At 44.8% G+C, this 23,817-nt stretch overlaps 1 protein-coding gene across 1 annotated transcript in view; it reads left to right on the top strand.

Annotated features, from left to right (window-relative positions):
• Window positions 1-23,817, top strand: part of CAPN12 (calpain 12) — a 224,692-nt gene that overhangs the window by 166,080 nt on the left and 34,795 nt on the right. The window contains exons 14-17 of the mRNA XM_069207523.1: window positions 9,808-9,870; window positions 19,226-19,289; window positions 22,336-22,400; window positions 23,138-23,200. Coding sequence (XP_069063624.1) covers window positions 9,808-9,870; window positions 19,226-19,289; window positions 22,336-22,400; window positions 23,138-23,200 — 255 coding nt within the window. The remainder of the gene's footprint in view (window positions 1-9,807; window positions 9,871-19,225; window positions 19,290-22,335; window positions 22,401-23,137; window positions 23,201-23,817) is intronic.

The raw sequence follows: 23,817 nt of genomic DNA, 5'->3' as shown, positions 1-23,817 counted from the left end.
AAACATGTTTGCGAAATACTTACTTTAGCCATTGAGAAGCCATTAATGGTTTTCATAGGAATAAAAAGTTCTGTTTTTTTAAATTATACATTTTCTTTATTTAACAAAAGAGTATATGCTACAACACAATAGAACATGGCACATACATACCCTGTAAAAGGAGGGCAACATCTCATTTCAATTTAAATAAAAATCTAAAAAGATCAATTACCCAGAATAACTTTGAGCTCTTACTCTCAGCAAAAAACCGTTGGCCAGTAACTGGAAAAGCATACCTCACTCTCAACCTAATAATGATGCATAGGCTCAGTAATGCAAAGAAACCGGAAAATAATCTATGTTAAATTAAGCCTAGCTACACCTAAACATCCCCCATGAGTTAAGAAATTGCTGGCATTCAGCAGAGATGTAACCAGTTTCTTATCTTTTGTCTTTCTTTTCAATGGAAATCTCTTGTCCCACATTAGAACTATAAACTGTAAAGCATATTTGTTATATAGTTCCCACACTACTCAAATATGACTATTTTCCGAGAAGCATAGTTGTAAAAGAGGCCTGTCTCAGAGCTTGCAGTAATTTCAATCAGGGAGTGACAATGCTTTCCTCTTCAAAAACAGCACTATTTTTACTCTCTCTATCCTTGTTGCTGATATCCAAGAGATTAAAGACTGTTCTGAAAAGAACAATCTGGGCTCAAATCGGGACCCTTTTTGGCTTGACCTAATGATATCTGCATCATTAATATAAAATTATATCAAATTATCTCATTTAATTTAAAAGACTGCACCCCGTCCACCAGCCCACGCGCCAACAACCACCTCAAGTGCATCCTCATCAACGCACGCTCCGTCCACAAGCACGCCATTGAACTATGGGACCTCCTGGACTCTACCGCACCGGACGTCGCCTTCATCACTGAGACCTGGATGAACGCCTCATTGGCCCCCGACATCACCATAGCCATCCCCGATGGCTACAAGATCGCCAGGAAAGACCGCACCAACAAAGTTGGAGGAGGAATCGCCATCATATACAAGAGCTCCATCAACGTCACTACCTCCACCGAAGACACCCCCCTCGCCGACGAACACATGCACTTCCAGATCCACACCGACCCCAGGACCACCCTCAGCGGAACTCTCGTCTACAGGCCCCCTGGACCACGCGCCCTTTTCATCGAATCCATCACAGACTTCATCTCCCTGCACGCCCTAGCCTCGCCGGACTACATCCTCCTCGGAGACCTGAACTTCCACCTGGAGCAGAACAACGACACCAACACCACCACCCTGCTCGACAACCTCGCCAACATCGGCCTCAAGCAACTGGTGAACACCCCCCCCCACATCGCTGGACACACGCTCGACCCCATCTTCTCCGCCAGCAACCACGTATCCTTCAGCCACTCCTCCGAAATACACTGGACCGACCATCCACTTCACCTTCAGACGCAAGACTCTCCACCTTCGCACACAACCTATCTCATGCAGACCTTGGAACAAAATCTCCACAGAACAGCTACTCTCCACTCTCAACCACAACCAACCTACCATCACCTCCGACGCCAACAACGCAGCCCTCAGCCTCACACAGTGGATCACCAACTGCGCTGACAACCTCGCCCCCCTCAGACGCCTCCCAAGACAGACCAACACCAGGAAACCTCAATGGTTCACAGACGCCCTCAAAGAATCCCAAAAAACTGCCGTACCCTCGAGAAAACCTGGTGCAAAGATCACACCGCAGAAAACATGTCAGCCCTCAAAATCGCCACCCGCGAACACCACCAGCTGATCCGCACCACCAAAAGAGCATCCTTCAAAGAGAGACTGGACAAGAACACCCACAACAGCAAAGAACTCTTCAACATCGTCAAAGAGCTCTCCAATCCCAACGCCAGCTCCAACTCCATCATGCCCTCACAAGAACTCTGCAACTCCCTCGCGACCTTCTTCCATCGAAAGATCACCGACCTACACGACAGCTTCGGTCCACAGATCCCGCCGACCACCACAGAACCCACAGCCCCAGCCGTCACCCTCAACGCCTGGACACCCATCAGCGCCGAAGAGACCAAAACTACCATGAACACCATCCACTCCGGTGCCCCCTCGGACCCTTGCCCACATTACATCTTCAACAAAGCCGACGCCAGCATCGCCCCCTATCTCCAGACCATCATCAACAGCTCGTTTGCATCTGGCACCTTCCCCGAGAGCTGGAAACACGCTGAAGTCAATGCTCTCCTGAAGAAAACCACGGCGGACCCCAGCGACCTGAAGAACTTCTGCCCCATCTCGCTCCTCCCCTTCCCGGCCAAAGTCATCGAGAAGGCCGTCAACAAACAACTGACAAACTTCCTCGAAGACAACAACCTGCTCGACCCCTCCCAATCTGGATTTCGGGCCAACCACCCTCATCGCAGTCACCGACGACATCCGAACCCTGCTGGACAATGGAGAAACAGCCGCCCTCATCCTCCTCGACCTCTCAGCTGCCTTCGACACCGTCTGCCACCGCACCCTAATAACCTGCCTCCGCTCCACCGGTATCCAAGGACAGGCCCTGGACTGGATCGCCTCTTTTCTCTCTGACCGCTCCCAAAGAGTCTACCTCCCGCCTTTCTGCTCGGATACCAGCAAGATCATCTGCGGCGTCCCACAGGGCTCCTCGCTCAGCCCTACTCTCTTCAATGTCTACATGAGCCCCCTCGCCGACATCGCACGCAAACACAACATCAACATCATCTCCTACGCCGACGACACCCAGCTGATACTCTCCCTCACCAAACACCCAGCCACTGCCAAAACCAACCTGCAGGATGGAATGAAAGACGTCGCAGAATGGATGAAACTCAGCTGCCTGAAGCTGAAATCAGACAAGACGGAAGTCCTCATCCTCGGAAACTCCCCGTCCGCCTGGGATGATTCCTGGTGGCCCACGGCCCTGGGCACCGCACCGACCCCCTCAGACCACGCACGCAAACTCGGATTCATTCTGGACCCCCTTCTCACCATGACCAAGCAAGTCAACGCCGTCTCGTCCTCTTGCTTCCTCACACTCCGCATGCTCCGAAAGATCTTCCGCTGGATCCCCGCCGACACCAGAAAAACTGTGACCCACGCCCTCGTCACAAGCCGCCTGGACTACGGAAACACCCAATATGCAGGAATCACCGCAAAACTTCAGAAACGTCTTCAGCGAATCCAAAACGCCTCTGCACGCCTCATCCTCGACGTACCCCGCCACAGCCACATCGCCGCCCACCTGAGACACCTACACTGGCTACCCGTCAACAAAAGGATCACCTTCAGGCTCCTCAACCACGCACACAAAGCCCTCCACATCAAGGGCCCCGAATACCTCAACCGTCGCCTCACCTTCTACACGCCCACCCATCAACTTCGATCCACCAGCCTCGATCTCGCCGCCGTCCCTCGCACCTGCCGAACCACTGCAGGTGGGAAATCCTTCTCCTACCTGGCCGCCAAGACGTGGAATTCCCTCCCCGCCCACCTCAGGACCACCCAGGACCACCTCACCTTCCGGAGGCAGCTCAAGACCTGGCTCTTCGAGCAGCAGTGACCCCCCCCCTGCACCTTGAGACCCTCACGGGTGAGTAGCGCGCTGTATAAATAAATATGATTGATTGATTGATTGATTGATATCAGAATATCACTAGCAAAGATGATGTCTGACAGAAATATTTGTCCTTAATATTGTTTACATAAATATTATCACAATAGCTGTTGATGTTTTTTTACTAATGGCATTATATTTTGACACAATTCTGTTTAGCACACAATATTTCTGTCAGGCAAAATTTTAGCTATGATATTCTGGCATCATACCCAAGGTAGGGGACTTGGAGACTGGTTTGTAGACCTGCTTTGCAACTGGGTATAAGAGAAAGAAGAGAGAGACACACAAACATCAAGGCCCTCGAACGGAGTAATAATTTCTCAAAAGCTAATTTATTATAAGTTGTGTTCTTTGGTGCCTTCTGTTAGAAGCAAATGGGGGTGATTTGGAGGTTGGCAGACAAGGTACTCTGTTGCAAACATGATGACATACCCTGCCCTCCAACTCAAAGTCTGCCCACCTCACTTCGAGAGAGGTGGACCATCAGCTTTCCGCTGGTGGGCCCTAGTTGACTCTATGGACAGAAAGCGAATCCAGTAGCCCACCAGAGTAAGAGCTATTAATGGAAAGCCATCACATCACCTTTCTATTTAGAGTTGATGATCTGATGGGAAATTTTCAGTCCATCACTACCAAGAAAAACCTGGTGATTAGGGACAAAAGGACCCCCACACACTGGGAGAAAATTCCCAAGGTGTGGGGGTTGTAAGTTGTTTTTTGTTTTTTCAATAGCAAACTCCCACTTTGGTAGTTTACCTTTGGAAAACAAAAAATGTTAAACGTTTAGTGGATGGCCATCAGAACAAAATGCAGCCTTCCACCAAACTTTCTGCACATTGAAGGGGACCGCTGTGACAGAAATTCCTTTCAATATAGAGGGATTACCTCTGGGCCAGCGGTTGTCTCTAAGTAGGACTGATTACTGTCCATCAGGGTGACAAACATTAAGGCCCTCATTATAACATTGCCACCAAAAGACAGTTGCCCGCCAAATTATGACCACAGCCGGATTTCTGCCAGAAGGATGGCAGAAATCCAGCTCTAGCCATGCCGGCGGATGGCAGTAAGGTGGCAGCAGCGCCACGCCAGTAGACCGCCATAAGCCGTAATATGAGAATTAATACTGCCTGGCGGTGTTCTGCTATCGGACGCTGCTGCTGGCAGCAGACCTTGTCCCGTCTCCTGCCAGAAGACCCCCTGGACACAGATAAGTGGGTGCTCCGGCAGGGGATGGAGGTGTTGTGTGTGTGTGTGTATGTCAGTGCGTGCATGTATGCGGGTGTGTGTTGCGTGTGTGCATGTTTAGGTATGTGAGTGCATGTATATTGAGTAGTGTGAATGCGTGCCTGCGTGTATGTATGTAAGTGTGTGCGGATGTGTGTGTGTATGGATGCATGCATGCATGCATGCATGGATGAATGTGGGAATGGGTGTGAGTATGCAAGTGTGCATGTGTGAAGGGAGGGGCATGTATGAAGGGGGGATCTGGAGAGGAAAGGGGGGTGGGGGCAGCCTGTGGAGGGGGTGAGGGAGACCCCTATCAGTGACAGGGAAGGGATTCCCTGTGACTGATAGTGCCTACTGCCATGGTTTTTGTTGCGGTAAGGAAGCCACGAAAACCATGGTGTTAAGGTGGTCATAATGAATGTCTCCAGCCCAACGGCCATTACGGCTGTGGCGGTCGGTGTGGTACATTGGCGGTTTGGCTTCATATGGAGGAAAGTACTGCCAGCCTGTTGGCAGTACTTTCCTCCATATTATGCCGACCGCCGGTGTTATAATGACCCCCTAAGTCTTCAACCACCCTGATGACCAGCAGTTCACCATCCAGGGTCTGGATCTGGTCCCAACGTGAGTTTGTACAGAGAACAATTTGGAGAAGGCATTTCTTGCAATAGAGTGATAGATGTGTGAGTCAGATCAAAGAGTTTTTGGCCAATGATAGAGCCACATTTTCAAATCACTGCCAATGTTTTGTGCTCCTCCTAGCATTTCTGTGATTAGTTGTATAGAAGCAATTGTTAGCAAGAAAACTAAGCATGTGAGGATAGCAAATAATGTAAAATAATTGTATGAGTTTATGTATGTGTGTGGTATTTCTTTAGTGCAAATCTAGGCAGAAGAGCATTATAGAGTCAAGTACAAGTATAAATCCAAAATGTGATAGGAGAGGTAGCTGGTTTATGGATGGTTAGTGCATTTGATCTAGTGCCCTTTAAATAGGAGCAGCTTCAGCTTTTTCCTATATTGGAGCAGTCCTGGGGCAATCGTGATGGATGCAGGGTTGTTGTTCCAGACCCTGGGTGCAACACTGGAAAATGCCTGCTGCCTTGTATTTTTCTTTTTTAAACTTTTTACTCTTCAGTCTGGTTCTTGGCTGTAGGTGTTCCAAGAACCACCCGAGGTGATGAGCTTGTCTGCAGGATAAACAGCGGTGCTGGTTGTGATGGCATGAGTGACAAGTGGAGCCAAAGGAGTTCCATCAGGATTGGGGTGATCAGACTTTTTCACATACTGGATGAGATGTCGTGCAATTTGTAGGATGCCCTTAAGGGATGCAAGTGTGGTATCTGGAAGACCATGGAACAGTGTGTTACCCCATACAGAGGTGAAAGTAAGGTGGCGTGAACCTCTGTTCTAAAGTCGCTTTCTGGAAGAGAGAGGAGAGAGGTGGTAATAGTCCTTCTTTCCATGTTTTTGCCATGTGCTCCTTCAGGGTGAGCTTGGTGCCCAGATTGAATCCATGTGACTTGGTTTTTGGTGAAAGTTGAGGTTCGAAGGTATCAAAATTCAGATAATTGACCATGGTTTGTACTGTTTCTTTGTTGGAATTTGCCCTTTTTGCAGGGTCATCCCCAAACCTTTTGCCTCCTTCCTCCTATTTTTTCTGACCTGTTTGTGCTGGCTTTAGAACTCTGAGCTCTTTACCACTGCTAACCAGTGTTAAAGTGCATATGCTCTCTGTGTAAATTGAATTGTTGATTGGTTTATCCATGATTGGCAAATTTGATTTACTAGTAAGTCCCTGGTAAAGTGCACTAGAGGTGCACAGAGCCTGTAAATCAAATGCTACTAGTGTGCCTGCAGCATTGGTTGTGCCACCCATATTAGTAGCTCTGTAAACATGGCTCGGACCTGCCATTGCAGTGTCTGTGTGTGCAGTGTTAAACTGTAAATTCGACTTGGCAAGTGAACCCACTTCCCAGGCCTACACCTTCCCTTTTCTTACATGTAAGGCACCCCTAAGGTAGGCCCTAGGTAGCCCCAAGGGCAGGGTGCAGTGTATGGTTAAGGAAGGACATATAGAAATGTGTTTTGTTTGTCCAGACAGTGAGATACTGCTAAATTCGTTTTTCACTGTTGCAAGGTCTGTCCCTCTCATAGGTTAACATGGGGGCTACCTTTAAATAGGATTAAAGTGTAGATTCCCTTTGGGAGCGGATAGACATGTGGAGTTTGGGGTCTCAGAGCTCACAATTTAAAAATACATATTTTAGTAAAGTTGATTTTAAGATTGTGTGTTTGAAAATGCCCCTTTTAGAAAGTGGGAATTTTCTTGCTTAAACCATTTCTGTGACTCTGCCTGTTTGTGGACTCCCTGTCTGGGTTACTTTGACAGTTGAGCTGTTTGCACCTCTCTCTAGACAGTGACACAAAGAGAGCTGGGGTGTCGTCTGCATTTCCTGATGAGCCATCCGTGCTAGGAGGGAGGGGAGGAATGGTCACTCACACCTGAATGTGCTGTGCCCGCCCTCATGCAATACAGTCTCCAACCCCCTGGTGTATGTCTGGGGCCTGGCCTGGGCAAGGCAGGATTTCGCAAACAAGAGAGACTTTACTTTGAAGTAAGCCTACTTCAAAGGGCAAAATGGGTACAAGAAGGGCACCCAAAACCACAGGCTTTAGAACACTTCTGGAAACCAAGAGGAGCCTCTGCCTGGAGAAGAGCTGAAGAGCTGAGGAAGAAGAGCTGCCCTGCCTGTGCTTTGTGGAGCTATCCTGCAGTTGCTGCTTCTGCCTGTGCTAGAGGAAAAAGACTGGACTTTGTGTTGCCATCCTTCTTGTGAAGAACTCTCCAAGGGCTTGATTTAGAGCTTGCCTCCTGTTGTTTAAAGTCTCAGGGAAAGCAAAGACGTCTCTCTGCCAGCACCTGGAGCCTCTGCTGAGACTGCTACTCTGCCAAGTGGTGCCCATTCAGTTCCTAGGACCCTGAAAGGAGAATCTGGCAGCCCAAGAGCGAGAAATCCACGCACTGACCGCTGTGCGGGGAAAGGATCGGCGGGACTCCGATCTGCGGCTGAAAAATTGACACCCACCAGCTTCGTGGCTGAAAATCGATGCTCGCTTGCAACGCGATCGGAAGATCAATGCCCGTGGCTGGAGAAAAGACACGCAGCATCGCTGACAGAGACCGGTGAAATCACAACCCACGCTGCGTGGTGTTTGGATCATTGTGCGGCTGAATTTCTGATGCAACCATCACTGGGCGTGCAAAAATGAGGCAAGGCCTGCCCGGACCCAAGAGTGCGGACCAAATCAACGCATCGCTCTCCTGCGGAGAGAAGAAACGACGCACGCTGACTAGACTGAAGGAGAAACGACGCAAGGTCTCGCTCGTGAGTGATATCGACGCATCACAAGCCTTTTTTGATGCACACTCGCCCGTACGGGGTTATTTTTGACATACCCAGGTATATTTTTCACGCTAACAGTGTTAGCGTTGTGTTTAAAACTACATGAAGACTCTTTTCGGTTTTTAATTGATAACTTGATTTGTGTATTGTGGATTTTTGTTGTTTTGGTCTTGTTTTTTTTAGATAAATATTTTCTATTTTTCTAAACCTATGTTGTGTCATTTTGTAGTGTGTTCATTGAATTACTGTGTGTGTTGGTACAAATACTTTACACCTAGCACTCTGAAGTTAAACCTGCTGTCCGTGCCAAGCTACCAAGGAGGTGAGCGGGGGTTAGCTGAGGGTGATTCTCTTTTACCCTGACTAGAGTGAGGGTCCTTGCTTGGACAGGGGGTAACCTGACTGCCAACCAAAGACCCCATTTCTAACATTCTTGTTTGCTGTTTTTTCCAAATAACAGGAATTTGGTTGTAGCTGGGTTGGTCTCCCAGGTCTGAATGATGTGCAGACAGTGTTTGAGGTGTTGGATGTCTGAAAGCAGATACACCTTTCAAATACAATGGTGCATGTATCTGGGAGTAGAGCACCAAGCAGGTCCAGGTAAAGGCTAAAGACAGCAGGGAACAGTATGGAACGCCGAGGAGGGTGTCTTTCAGATTAGTTACTTAGAAATGAAGGTATTGAATTGGAGTGCTGCATATGCATGACTACTGCAAAGTAGCAAAGGATGACGTAGGCACACAGAGACTGTTGTTAGAAACACTGCATTATTACTGAAGGGTAATCACTACAAAGATAGCAGTGACTGAGTGATACCTCCAAGAACAAGACATCGGTCGATAAGCTACTGACACCAACCTTTCCTTTGTTCACATTGATTTAATCAACAAAGGTTCTAAAAGTAACTTAACATGAAATGTGTTGTCCCTACTTTCTGTTGGTTTGTCCTTCTGGCCCTCTATGTGTGATTTTTTGTGTGGTAACTACATCTGTGTTATTGTGTGGGACTCCACACATGCCTGAATTTTCATTGTTTGTGTGTGTCTACCTTTTTGTGCTAGTTTGTGGACTTGGGTACCTGGCTCTAGCTAACCTGATCAGGCTTGTTTGACTCTTAAGTTCACACTTTACCTATAGCATTCTTCATACATCTGCTAAGGCCCGTTTTTTAGTTCTGCCACCCTCTTGCCAGCCAGGTGTCTAAAGTTGGTTTGGTCCCTAAATACTACTTTACTTTGGGAAGATTGTCCCATTTACAAAGCTCCTTTCATATTCCCACAGTATTGCTGTCTCCTTTCCCCTCACCTGTCAAATGCTTGAAAATGGCCTCATAGCAGCAAATAGTGTCATACAAACAATATAATATATCTCTTGGCATATGTGTATGGGGACTACATATCAGGTGATATATCTGCATGGATGGCTGCAAGTTCTAAGGTTGTGTCTTTATTTTACATTGTTTGTGTATATTCTTCCCTTTTGGAATTGCACAGGTAAAGTTAAAGTAAATGTTTGTGGCTCCTTCTCTAAGGTACCATCCACCAGACAGTTTGATGAAGAAGCCTGGCAACTCTTTAAGCAGTTTGCTGCACAGGTAAGGTGACTATCTTGTGCATGCTGAGGCCTAGTGATAACACCTATGTGGAAGACAGACTTTAGAGATTCCTGTCCTTAAGCAAGCTAAAGCAATGGTTGTCAAACATTTTATGATGTGTACTCCCCAACCATATTTTCTCACAATTTTTATATAAAATGTTAAATACTGCAAGTAATTTAAATAATCTTTTATTTATTAGAATTAGCATCATTCATCATTTATCATTTGAAACTGCCCATAAGTATTTTGATTCGATTCATCCAAATGATTTTCTGTGCAGCTTAAGGAGAGTTGTTTCAGGATAACTAAATCTAAACCAAATGCATATCTGTAAATGGTGAGCAAAGAAACAATGGATTAAACCCATATCTATGACTGGGGGTGAGTGTTTACATTGTTCAGCACTCCGACGATCATCCTTCTGTTTTGCTAAAGTTGCCCTAAGTGGGAAGGGTATGCCCAGACGTGGGTCCCGTGCTTACTTTGCCACTGGATTCAAGCTAGCCTGGCTGATGAAGGATGATACCCTAAAACCGGTCCCAGGATGCTTGTTTCCGGTCCAGGGAAGACCTGGCCTGGCAGTTCGGGCTTGACTGTTCCCATGAGGAACAGGGTCAAGACTGATTTGCATATGGCTGGGTTGAAACTGGGGCGGCATGGTGAGCAAAAGAACGATGAATTAAACCCTGTTCTGTGATTGGGGGTGAGTGTTTGCATTGTTCAGCACTCTGTCCATCATCCTTTTGGTTTGCTAAAATAAGTTTAAGTATCTTCCTATCCCGCTGGTCAAAGTCTGACTTGATCTTTACCTGTGCGAAGTCACAAATATGAAAACAGTGCTCTTCTGTGCCTTCCCCACCAAAGCCTTTTATCCAGGAACCCTTTAGTTGATGAGCCTTTGTTAATCACAGTCATCCATGCGTTTGACCAGTTAACCCGCTTTCCCAGGCCTCTCCCATATTCACTTGCCAGTGAAACTTCTCAGACAATCAAATTTTCTTTTCAACAGCAAACACAATCAAGATCACATATGTATCAAATTAAGATTGTTATTAAGTATTTTTAAATATTCCTGAAAAAGAGATTCAGAACAACTCCATACAACTTATTATTCAGTAATATCCAATGGCATGCTTACAAAACTGCTCTAGGTCAGGAAGAGCACTACCCAGTACTCCCATCATCTCATGTGTAACTTGGTGTATTGTGGAAAGAAGACAGCACCCATAGCAATGCCTTGCTACCATGAGTAGTGGACAACCTCAAGGAAAATACTTACACATGATGTCTAACAAAATTTCTCTAAACCAGCAGAGTATAGCTGTTGCCCCCCATTAATGTTTTGGTCAGAAACATGCTTCGTGAAAGCTTTCATATAAAATGGATAGGCGTAAGGATGTTTGCAGCACAGAAAGAGGAGGATGCGTCTTAGATAGATGTCGTCATAGGACACCATTGATGGTAATTAAATATATTCCATTTCAGCACTTATAATGAATGAAGTTGCTGTCACTAACTGAAGTACAAAATGAATGTATGTGCAATAGGAGTAAATCGAGGTTGAAAGTGTGAAATTGAAAGTGATAAAACTTAAAAAGTCAGAACAAAAGGTTTGAAACAGTTATTTGAAATTACTATTTGTAATATTCTAGTAATTTTGTCACGCACGTCACTAGGTCTATTAAGATCTCTAAAAGAAATAGAAGTGCCCCGCCAGATCACACTTCAGAAGCTGGGTGGCCAGTGCTTAATTTGTGCTTGTTGTTTCCGGTGCTGAGCACCGGCACTTATTTTTGAGGGCCGGGGCTTATTCTTCTGCCTCAAGCATTTGCTGCGAGCAAAAGACACATATGGGAAAGACGGAGGAAGGGAAAAACGAAAAAGCGTCACAAAGGGAGAAAGTAGAAAGCTGCAGGAGTGAGCTGAAGGGGCGGGGAGTGGCTTTATATGGATTGAAAAGGCCCGAGATGCTTCAGGATTAGTCTGCCTCAGTATTCCGTGTTCGCATATTTAATTGCAGCAGACTGGTGTTTAAGAGGAGGGCTTTGGGCACCGGCACCTTTTTATTTACAAATTAAGCACTGTGGGTGACAAAACAGATGCAGGCTTTTCAGTGGTTTAGAGACTGGCACTGGCAGGCGATAAGTGAAATCCAATACCAGGATTATACTACAACTTCTCCTGAGCAGTTTGTGGTGGGCTAGTTCTTTAGTTAAAATGAATAATTTCTATTTACTGTTCACTGAGACTATTGCCGCCTTTAAACTGCATAATGTGGAACTCTAAAGTGAATTATTTTAGTTCCAATGCAATTCTGCAAAGTTTGAATAACGAGGGCCCAGTGGGCAGCAAAGAAATAGTTGAAGCAAACCAACTAGGCGAAATAAAGTGTGTCCGGTAGCTCTTTACCGCAATATAAGCCTTACTAAACAGTAAACACTCCTTATTAGTAGCAGTTTCCTGTACGAATTATACTTCTGTCATAGACAGGGCAATTCTGAAGGATCGACTGAAGTTTTCACCAAGTACTTTGGGCATAGGGCAGATAATTGGCATCACTCATTTGTGGCACCCAAACTGATAGATGTGTCTCTTCCGCTATGGCGGAGGAACATTGCCCCCGCTAACAGAAGCATCTGCAAACCTTTAACAATAAAACAAAAATAAACTATGTTTATTATTGTTTTATTGTTAAAGGGGCAGGGCGATGGGGCATGACAGGGACGGAGGGGTAGTGCCCAGCACTCCCCTGAGTGCCCATGTGTGTTTGGCCGTCCATCTCGGCACTGGGCTCTCTCCAACCCCGGCACTGTATTGCCAGGTTGGGGAGAGCAGGCAGAGGCTCCTAGTCTGACTTGGAGCGCCGTCAGGGCGCTCCACCCAATATGAATGCTGCTTTCATGTTGCCAGCAGAATGAGAGCAGCGTTCGGATTGGCCACAGGGCAGGCTGGGTGCCTGTGCCTGCAGTGGAAGCTGAAGAGTGGCACAGCAGGGAATCAGGTGTTTTTTAAATTATTTTTTCTCTTTTCCCCAAATCTCCATCCACACGCCCCTACCCCTTGTCCAAACTAGGAGCCGCTCTTGCAAACTGATGGTCCTCACATACACCAGTTTTAGGAATTCTACAGCCACTAATTGTAGTGCTAATGATTATACAGGTTAGAGGGGGGATTATTGGAGGGTCGCCAACGAAATTAAGTCTAAACGTTATTGAACAGTGAACTCCTGGGCAGGCTGCAGCCCCCTTCCTCACCGGTGGTGCTGGAAGAATTTTCTGGCTGGTTTGTGGTCCAGGGGCATCAGCTCACTAAAATTATGGTTGGTGGGTGGGGTCTAAAAACAGCATGGTGTTACTGAATGAGTGTGTGCAGCAAATGAGCAAAAAACCTGAACCAGGAAGCATGTTTGTGGGAGGGAAAATGGTAGATAAGGTGGTCTGAGATATTTTTTGTTAAAACTTGATTCAATGGTTCATTATGGTGCACTATGTTTAAATAAATTAATAAACTCCAAATTTCTATTCATGAAGGAGATTTTTTAAAAAAAAGACCATAACAAATCAGGGTGGTTTTAGTCATGCATGCACCTAAGGATAAAATACATGTGTAGTGGTTTGTTTTCTCACCATCCGTTATAACTTGCCTGCAACCTTATCCCCCCATTAAAAGGCCCAAGTGACTCTCATTCATAATATTTGTCAACTTTAAAAAAAAACAAAAAAAACTATTTTCTTTTATTAGTGCTGCTTATGTGCTTCATTCTTTTATCCTCCAAAAGATCAGATCAGATTGTTAGACCATACCATCTCTTCGAAGCCACGTAACAAACTAAAACATACATAACAAGTGAATGTGCAGTGGTTTGTTAAAATATGGTTTGTAGCATGTGCTGCAACTGATCACATAATTTGTACATTCCCGCCATCTAGTGTTGGGAACTCACATGTACACGTTGTATTTCTTTAAAAAAAAAAAAAGATGGTGTGTTGTGGCTCCTTCCTGTAGCCTACAATGCACCAGGACAAAGACTCTTCCTCAGATTGTATTTTTTCCGCCATCAAGTTCTGAAGCTCATCTCAAGCTCCAGGATCATCGAGCTACTACGAACTGTTTGTCTCCAGACAATGGATTTCCTTCAGAGAGCATTAAAAGAATCAGGACACTGTCACAAGGAATTGATTAAAGGCAAGATAAAAAAAAGACAATCCAGTACAGGAGTGAGCATCGCTGGGCTCATTATGGGATGCAGCAGCAAGACGTATTTGAAATAGACACCCGAGAACTACGAGGAACATTTTAGAGAATAAGACTGTCAGCCTGACGTTCTCCCAGGACAGACATAGGCACCTCCCTAAGTCCTTTCCATGGAGGGTTCCGATGTCCAGGAAGAAGATCATTCTACGGTCAAGAATGCACCAAGGACAAAAACATTCCAGAACACCTGTACCTCCTACTGCACATGAGGTTCTACCCACCAGGGCTCAACCTCGAAGAGGTGTGCGCATAGGCCGAGCACCACTCATGAGGGACACAGTCATTGAGCACCGAGCTGCCAGAAAAAAGGTGTTGGCTCTTGGCTTTGGCCATGGTGAGTTTGCTGGCTGACTGCCAAGAGCTTCCCTCAGCTCATGAGAAGCCCTGTGCTACAGGCTCTGAGCCTCGCCTTGACAAAACGAGGAAACATACGTGGCACAGCGACAACTTTGGCACCGAAATCAACGCTGAAAACGATCCCAAAAACATATCGATATTCGCTTAAAAACTAGTGGAATACCAACCTCCAATTCAGCTCCCAGAGGTGCCAGGTGTTAAATAGAAAAAACACAATGCACATCCGACTTTAGGGAAAATACTGGCACATTGAGCACAGGAGCCAGACCCAACACCCTTCAAAAAGCAAAGGCTTATCTTTCAGGAGACAACTTCTGTGGAACTCCAAGTGTATCGTATTTCCAAGAAAGGGAATAAATCACAAACACGTCCCATGCCTCAGCCACACCCTATTTTCTTGAGGATCCATACAGTAGTGTTATAGTCCAACACCTTCCTGTGGTGGCAGTGGGTCATAGTAAGGATTCAGAGTATCCATCTTGACTGTCAGGACCCTAGTCAGAAGCTGTATGATGTGAATCCTAGGAGGAAAGTGACTTCTTGTGGGGAAGTTCAACTCCACCTCGAACAGAACCCCCCACTAAAATGTGGATCCTCAAAATGATTCCAGCTTGGAGCCATTCCACCAGATGGTTCCACAGCATACCTTGTTATTATACAGAAAGCAGCAGATCACCACAAAGTCAAATTGTAAGTTGTTGTTTCCAGAAAGTGCATAATTTCAAAAGAAGCAAATATTGTCAATTCAATGGGTCTCCTTTCACTGTATGACAGGTAGCAATGGGAAGACCACACCTTCCAGAGGCATGCAGTAAGATAGGAAGTTAGTGTAGAGTGGAGAACTATCTCCAATGCTAGTACTAATATCAGATGTCCCTTAAATGCAGCCGACAATGCTGCTAGAGAAGTGAACACTAGCATCATCCATGCATGCATGTGTGGCTAAAAGTATTGGGGTTCTGGTCTGAGGTCCAGCAACATTTAGTTAATGTTCTCATTGTTAGGGAACATCTTTCTGTGATGCAGGAGGACTAAATGCCAGAGAAGCTAAAAGAAAAGGTACAGATACTGCTAAAGCATGAGAGCACTCCAGGCGCAACCTGCCAAGCCTGAGTCTAATCGTCAGTAGAACATGAGGAAGTGCAACGACTGCAATACCATCACAGTAGTCAGGTGCCAACAGCACCAGTCTTATCAGGAGAGTCATGCCCAAAAGTAATTTCCATTGGAAAGACTTAGAGTAAATGGTCATGGAAGAGACCGAGGTGGCTCTGGAAAGGTTGTTTTCTCCTCAAAGATGTGACTTGCCAACAAATCCCCCTGACCATATAGCACAGGAAGGAAATAACCTCAGTCAAGTGGGCCCTATCCATGGTCCACCAAGGTTACTGCTTGGAGATCCACCCTGCACCACCAAACATACTACCACAACATCATACACTCAATAGGGAACATCAACCACTGCCCTGGGAGTCAGTACATGCTCTTCTTAGCAAAGGGTCAATTGAATCTGTAACCCTACACCAGCAAGGCAAAGGAGGATTCTCGGCTTCAGGCACTGAATCGTTACATTCTGTCAGAACATTTCAAGATGACAACTGTGTAGAACGTCATCCCTCTGCTATGCACAGATAGCCACATGGCAGCCCTGAACTTCAAGAATGCCTACTGATACATCTCCATCCAGCACATCATCTCTACCACACTTTTGAGGCAGGTGGACACATTTCAAAGTAATGCCTTTTGGGGCGACAACAGCTTCAAGGTAATTAACAAAATGTCTAGCATTGTTTACAGTACATTTTTCGCCCCAATCCTGTGTTTGCATATTTGGACAACTGTAAAAAAAAAAAACTAAAATAAAAATACAAAGGAGCAGTAATGCCTATAACACACTCAAGCAATAATGTTGCTCTTAATCAAAATAGGATTCACAGTAAATATCAAAAACTCCTATCTCTACCCAGAGCAGATTCAGCCTGTTCTGCGAACAGTGTTAGAATCAGTGATGGCAAAGCCTACCTGAATTACCAGAGAGTGATGGCATTTCAAAGGATGCTACCTCTTATTCATACTTCTCGTCCTCTACACCTGAGGACAATTATTAACTTGTTGGAGATGATGGCCACATGCATAGCCATAGTGCTGTATGCTCGCCTGAACATGAGGATGTTACGAGAGTCCAGGCAATGATCCCAAGCAATGGGCCAGTAGGAATATCTAGAGTTCAAGGGTGGACACAATTTCAAACGATTGAGTGACATAAAATTGTACCTGGGCAAATTTTTCCTGGACCCTCAGCCGTGGGTAACCAGTATCACAGAAGCCTCACTCATGGGGTGAGGATCCCATCTGAACATGAGTGTTCAGGGAACCTAGAAATAAGAAAATAGAAAATGTTATATCAATATCCTTGAGCTGACAGCAATCCAATATGATCTCCATGCATCACATTCAAAAACAGGGGGGACTCACTCACCTCAGCATTAGCACAAATGATCTGGCACAAGGGCATCCACAGTCACATTCATCCCCTAGCGGAGCATCTGCACGGGGTGGGTAACCACTTGGTGGACCTACTAAGCAGGATGTATCAACACGTACACAAATGGGAAATTCATTTCCAAGCCTGTCAACCTTCCTGACAAAAATGTGAGATCCCCACAAACAATCTATTTTCCAGTGCCAAAGACACAAAATGCATAGGCTTCACCCACATTCCATGTGCCTTGCACTACAGATGAGCAGGCCAGGAGTATTTGCTCGAGCAAACGTTGATGACTCTCATTCTAATCACATCAACATGGGTGAGGCAGCCCTTTTTTTGCAGTGCCTCTAAAAGTTTTTGTTCACCTACAAAAGAAGTTACCCATCTGGGAAGATATCCTAATTCTTCATCATGGTCAACTTAGATATCCAACTCTCATGGAAATGAACTTAGTTATTTGGCACCTAAGGTAATAGTTTTGATATCTAATCTTGGGTATGCTAATCTTGAGTGGTGCACAAAATTAATTAACTTGCCCATACTATTCACCAAAGTGGAAGCACCCTGTACATAATTGCATGAGCAAGCAAACAGAGCTGCTTAAGACCTCGGTTCAAGGTGTCATCTGTATTTGTTCTACCTTCAGAAAGCAGGAATGGCATTCAGATCTACCTAGCTGCACATAGTGGCAGTGGCTGCTAACGTGCAAAAGAGACAGAACACTTCTCTGTTTAAAATCCCAGTCATCTAAGTATTAGTGGAAGGACTTTAGAGAGTAATCCTTCCAAGAACACCACTCGTTCCCATAAGGAAACTTAATGCTATGCTCATTAAACTCACGGGGCATGCTTTTGAACCACTACATACTTGTGCTAAACAATACCTTTCTTGGAAAGTAGCATTTCTTGTGGCAATCACTTCTTTACGAAGAGTTAGCGAGTTGCAAGACTGAACCATAGTAGAACGTTCAAACCCCCATTTGAATCCCAAAGCTGTTTCCCATTTTTATGTGGACCAAACAATTGAACTGGCAATTTTCGTGCCACATCCAGACTCAGTGGTGGAAAGAGCATTGTATACATTAGAAATTAATGTTTTACATTGAAAGAACAAACCCATTGGTAAGACAAAGCAACTCTTAGGAAATCTCATTTCTAGGTCTTGTTTTGCAAGGTGGATAGTTAAATACATTTAAGCACATTATGCAAAGGCCAAAGTAACTCTATAACCTGATCCAGGAGCACACTCTATGAAGAAGAAAGGAGCTACAATTGCTTTTTAGGTAACCTATCATTAGAAAACAGAAGTAAGGCTGCCACATGGTAAACACCACACGCCTTCACTAGACATTGCACTGTGGACAAACAAGCCCAGCCAGAGGCTCAAGTCAGTGAAACTGTACTCAGAATTTTATTTCAGACATCTATCTCCTCCACTCACTAGCCACCACTTCCGGGCCAGTGCACCACTTTATAGCCTATGCATGGCTTGCGATCTACAGCAGTACATACCACAAACAGAATTATTACTGTGTGGATTCACATGCTCCCTCCCACATTCCCAGATGTGAGCTGAACCTTTTAATGCTATTATTTCACTTAAGGTATTCATTTACAATCATCTGAACAAATTTACACTTCTGCTTTGTATACTACATTCACCTGTTGGGAGCAAAAACATAATCTGAGGTGGAGCCTTTGTCCTGGTGCATTGTCGATTTCAGGGAGGAGTTATAAGATCTCTTAAGATATAAGATTTCTTTGAGAAAAATAACTTGTAAACACCCACAACCAACAATAGATGGCAGGAGCATGGAAAACATGTGAGATCTACAGCACTTCAAAGTACCACCCTACAGTTCTAAGGTAAGTAACATTTTCCTGTTCTTAATTACCATTGACCTTTCACTCATTTGAATAAACATCTAGTGCTGCGTGACATGAAAACTGATTGCAAGGTCACATTGTTTTCCATTATTTTTCTGATCTGCTTCCAGGTTTAGGGGTGTTGAGGACCTGCTGCACCCCTAATTCCAGCACCCTTGTTTCTCACTCTGTTATCAACTGTTCTAAACTGCACCTTTTAACAGGGCAATCTGCAGAGAACATGTGCTTTCCATTCCACACTCCACAGTTTTACATTCTAATAAGCAGCAAGTTGCACACAAGATCAGGCTTGGACTGGTGAGTTATCTTAAAGAAGAATCAGCATAATGTTAATTTATTTTTCTGCGGTGTCTTCTTTCCTTGACAGACCCAACAGATCAGCGCTCCAGCTCTGCAGCAGATCATGAACAAGTTACTTCTTCAGCCTAAATGTATGTATTATTAAAGTTTAATTGTGTTTCATCAAGCTGTCATTCCCCAAAACAGGTACCATGGAACTCCAAAGATAATAGACTGTATTAAATAACTGAGTTCTCAATAATTCGCACATTTCAAAGAAATTGCTAACAATTCTAAATTTAAAGTAATTTAAAGTGTCAGTGATTTGCAATATGCAACCTGGGTGCACAAAAAGCATGACCTCCACATATGAAACAGTTACAAATGTCCCTCTTATACTCACTACAACAGCTACTCTCTGCTAGTCTTGCCATGGACACACTGGCTAATAATTGGAGCCATTGGGGACGTTGACACTTCACATCAAGTACAGCGCCAAGTCTTTTTAGGTCTTTTCACATCACATTGGATCTGAGTGAGGCCGGTGATTGCTCTTGATTCCTCGTATTTGAAGCAGAGTCTTACCTCTCTGTTCTCACCCAAACAGATTCTTGGTGGTTTCACTACAGGAAGTCCATCCTCCTACAAACTGTGTTTGTGACTTCTTTTTCCACTTAATTGTTTTTGGTACTGGAGTTCCCATGTGACTATCCACATTTAGTATGGCACCACTTTTCTTTCCCAAACCCCTTTCATCCATCTGCCACCTGTCCCCCATCTTCTCTCTTGTAGTTTTAGGAGAGATGCCTTGCAGGCATGGGAAAGGGCAGAAGGCGGTGGTAGAGAAAAAAAGTGTGGATGGCATGAGGACTCCAGCAAGTGAGGTTCACCCCATACTCATTTTTAGGATTCCCCTTAACTCTGATTAACTTCTCATGCTGCACCATCCTATGTTTGTTTACGTTTTTACCGCTGGTGAATGAGAACACGGGGTGAGGTTCCGAAGTGGAATTCACCACTGATGATTATGGAACAGTGAGCTTTCCACCTACCCCAATCAAGCATGCTTTAGATGCTTGCCCTTTCTGGATATCGCCCCAACACACAGTCTTCAAAGCCTGGCGTCTATGGATTTCACTCCGATCTTCCCGGCTACAAGCCTGGCCTTTCTGGACAAGCCTACTCTCACACAATTAGAAGAGTGTGGCCTTCCTGGTTCTCACTCCACTTGCTAAGCATGATATTTCTTGTTCACTCTTCTCAAGACATCAGACACAGAGATTGCCCTTTTTGAAGAGGCCGGATCTCAAGAAAGATTTGCATGCACTCTATGCCCAAATTAAGGGACACTCCCAAGAATCTACTTCACTTTTGATTGATTTACCTTTTTCACTTCGCTGAAAAACCTTTGGACAGGAAAGGCTTTTAAGTGATTGGGACAGTTAAAGTAACCCAAAAGAGATGTGGATTTAATCTTGAATGCAGACAACCAAAAAAAGTTGGCTGAAGTGTTACAAATAGAGCCTCTCTGAAAATATGGGCTGCCAGGAGCAAAAATAGATAAAATATCAACATCAAATTAGATGGTCACCTTAATGTTGGAAATGCATGAACCAAGTCTGTGCTCTGTCCATATCTATGTGTTGTTGACACAGCACAACACAAAAGAGTGTTTAGAATAGATAACGTGAGAAACACATATGCAAGGTATGCAGAACAGGAAGTGCAGAAGAGAAGCTTGTAATACGTCAGTTAAGAAGTAGGACCAGAATTAAGGTTGTGTGTAGGTAGTGTTGGTGGGTGCTATATGTGAGCATCAAGTGTGCTTCACTCATTGTAATAGGAGTGAGATGTAACTGCTAGGGTTGGAGGAAAGATGGGACAAGACAAATGCTAGAGTTATGATGCAGATGGAGAAGTTGGCGAAGATGGTGTATATGTATTTGAAAAGCAGAAAGTGACAGACAACTGGTGGCAGTGGCTCACAGTCTGTGTTCCAAAGGTTTAGGTTGCTAAGTTTCGATTTGCATTATAGGATGATGAAGAGTGGGGGGCTGCACATGGGAAAGCCTACCATCCATGAAAGGATTAAGAAAATGGCCATGCTCCCTATATCTTGGAAGTTCTTGGGTTATAGAAATATCAGGCCTCTTTTATGTGGATTTGGTGTAGGGCATTCCAGCAAGTCACTTTGCTGTGCTGCCCTGCATCAAAGTGAAAGGGCAGGAATGCACCATATTTATGCAATATGGTGCATTCCTGCCCTTGCCCACTGCGCTGGCACCGTTTCGGCAGCCTAGCACAAACACAGGCACCCTTGCACCATGGTGCATGAGTGCCTGTGTTGTCAGCAGGATTGTTTAAGTGCTGGATGGGTCACATTCCTGCACAGAAACAATCCATAGAGGCGTTTTCCTCTACCTATGTGTGCTGCAGAAAGCAGCACACATAGAAAGAGGGGAAAACGAGGAGAAATAAAGTTATTTCTCCTCATTATGCCTGCCATGGGGAGGTGTAAGATTTTGACATTTCACAGGTTTACTAGTCCTTGTAAATCTGGGAATGTGTCAAAGCCCATGGGATTTGCGTGGGAACACCCACCATAACGCCCATGGAATGCCTCCCTTACACAGAGGAAGGTGATGCAACAATTTGCGCTGCGTTGCCATACTCAAGATTTATGAGGCCACTCAAAGCTGCGCAATGTGGTTTTGCGCGGCTCCATAAATTTGACTCCACACATGCATCACTTTGCAAGGTGCAAACGTGACAGAAGCCTCTCATAAATATTCTCCGTCATGTATCTGCGTACTTGTCTCAGTTGAAAGCTAAATATTGAGGCTGGACTCATGGAAATGCCACACATCTCAGGGCTTTTCCCACAAGAATCCCATATATTTAAATGCATGTCTCATATGAATGTCAAGTACTGTAGTGCTCATCGCAAAGGATATTCATAAAACAACTTGCTTGTCCTTTGTGAATGCCTTCTGTTGGATTTCTTGTCTCATGGGACTGCTGGATGAAAGAATGCTTGTCGCTTGGGCTTCATACATGTGAGTGACTCTCCCCTGAGATTTCCGCCGTAGACTAGCACATGTTGCATAACAGTGTCATATAGCAGACTGCTTATCTCAGAGGACTATTTTGTTGCTTGTCTCTGGGCAAATTCATATGTCAGTTTTTTTTTTAACATAGATTCTATGGAGAATACAGAGAACTTCCCCCTGGTGTCGTGCCAGCAGGCCATAGCCCTCGTAGATGTATCCTTTGCTGAATACGTTATCAACTATGCACATCAAATGTGCCCGGTAGTCTTGGGTCAACAAATCGGCTCCTTTTTGAGAGAGATCAAGGTCTATTGCTCTCTGTTTTTGGTAATCTAAGCTTGTCATGTCTGAGTCAGAAAATTATATTTCAACAAGACCTTTCAGAAAAGGGGGTGAGCACCATACTGATAAAACGTTTTATTTCAATAAAGGCTTCTATTTATTGTGTCATTCTCAAAAGTTATTTCTATTTCAGTTAGTGGCAAATGATGGCTTACACAGAGGTCATGTGTGAGGGAATATACAATGGGAGGGACTGTGAGAACCTGTAAAGTGAGTGAGTGCATCTGGTACTGTCCATCCTAAGGCACAGCTCACAGAATTAGGATTCCTTGTTGCCAATAGGCCAGAAGTAACCCATTGGGAACAGAGCACTGGTGTAGACAGTCATCTGTGGTCTAGAGCAGTAGTTCCCAACCTGTGGTCCAGGGACCCCTAGGGTCTGTGAAGCCTCCTCAGGGGGTCTGCAACTGCTAAGAAAATTAAATAATATTAACAGATTAGGTCCTCAGCTTTCAGTAATGACTCAGTGGGGGGTCCCCAGATTTTAAGAATGATTCAGTGGGGGTCCCCGGGTTCCAATAATGATTAAGTGGGGGTCCACAGAAGTCAAAAGATTGTGAACCACTGGTCTAGACACATTATTGTTTTCCTTAATTATTTCTGATCAGAACAATGGAAAGCTGGGCCTGAATGAGTTCAAACAGCTCTGGAGTAAGATCAGGTCTTGGGAGGTAAGTTTTGGTTGAAATGTAAGGACTGTTTGCAAAATAAAATACCTCTGTGACCTAATCAGACACTTGGAGTCAGTGGGTGAAAACAAAGATGGGGAGGAGGGCCACACATCACTAGACACTGCAGTTGGGAGGGTCATAGTGGCAAGATGTTGTGTTAGCAATCCGTCTGTCAGTGTGCTGTGTGGCGGAGAGACACAACAGCTGGCCTTGAGATGGTGACAGCAATTCTGAACATGTGCTGCCTGGGGTATACTGAAGGTGTGCAAAGGTATATTTGTGTACACTATATTAGTTGGGTAATCACTGTCCCATCTATCAATCACGAATACCTACAAGATGTTCGGAAGTCTGAGTCTGAAAATCTGTGGTCATTTCCCATATCTGGTTCTTAGTAGGACACTCATGGATATTCCTAGGACACACATGCATTCATGACTTCCACAGAGGCTGATACTAAGATTTTAAAGCCAATATAGGCTCCTCACATACACGTAGGACCTTCATTAACGATCTGATGCTTGTCAAGTGTATACTCTGTTAGAGCATTGCCATGGAAAGGTATACTAACTTAAAATAATAATACATTTTCCAAAAACTATTAAACTCTGGTCAAT

This window comes from Pleurodeles waltl, chromosome 9, assembly GCF_031143425.1.
Source record: "Pleurodeles waltl isolate 20211129_DDA chromosome 9, aPleWal1.hap1.20221129, whole genome shotgun sequence".
NCBI lineage: Eukaryota > Metazoa > Chordata > Amphibia > Caudata > Salamandridae > Pleurodeles > Pleurodeles waltl.
The sequence above is the reverse complement of the archived record's forward strand: the minus strand, read 5'-3'. Positions and strand labels throughout refer to the sequence as shown.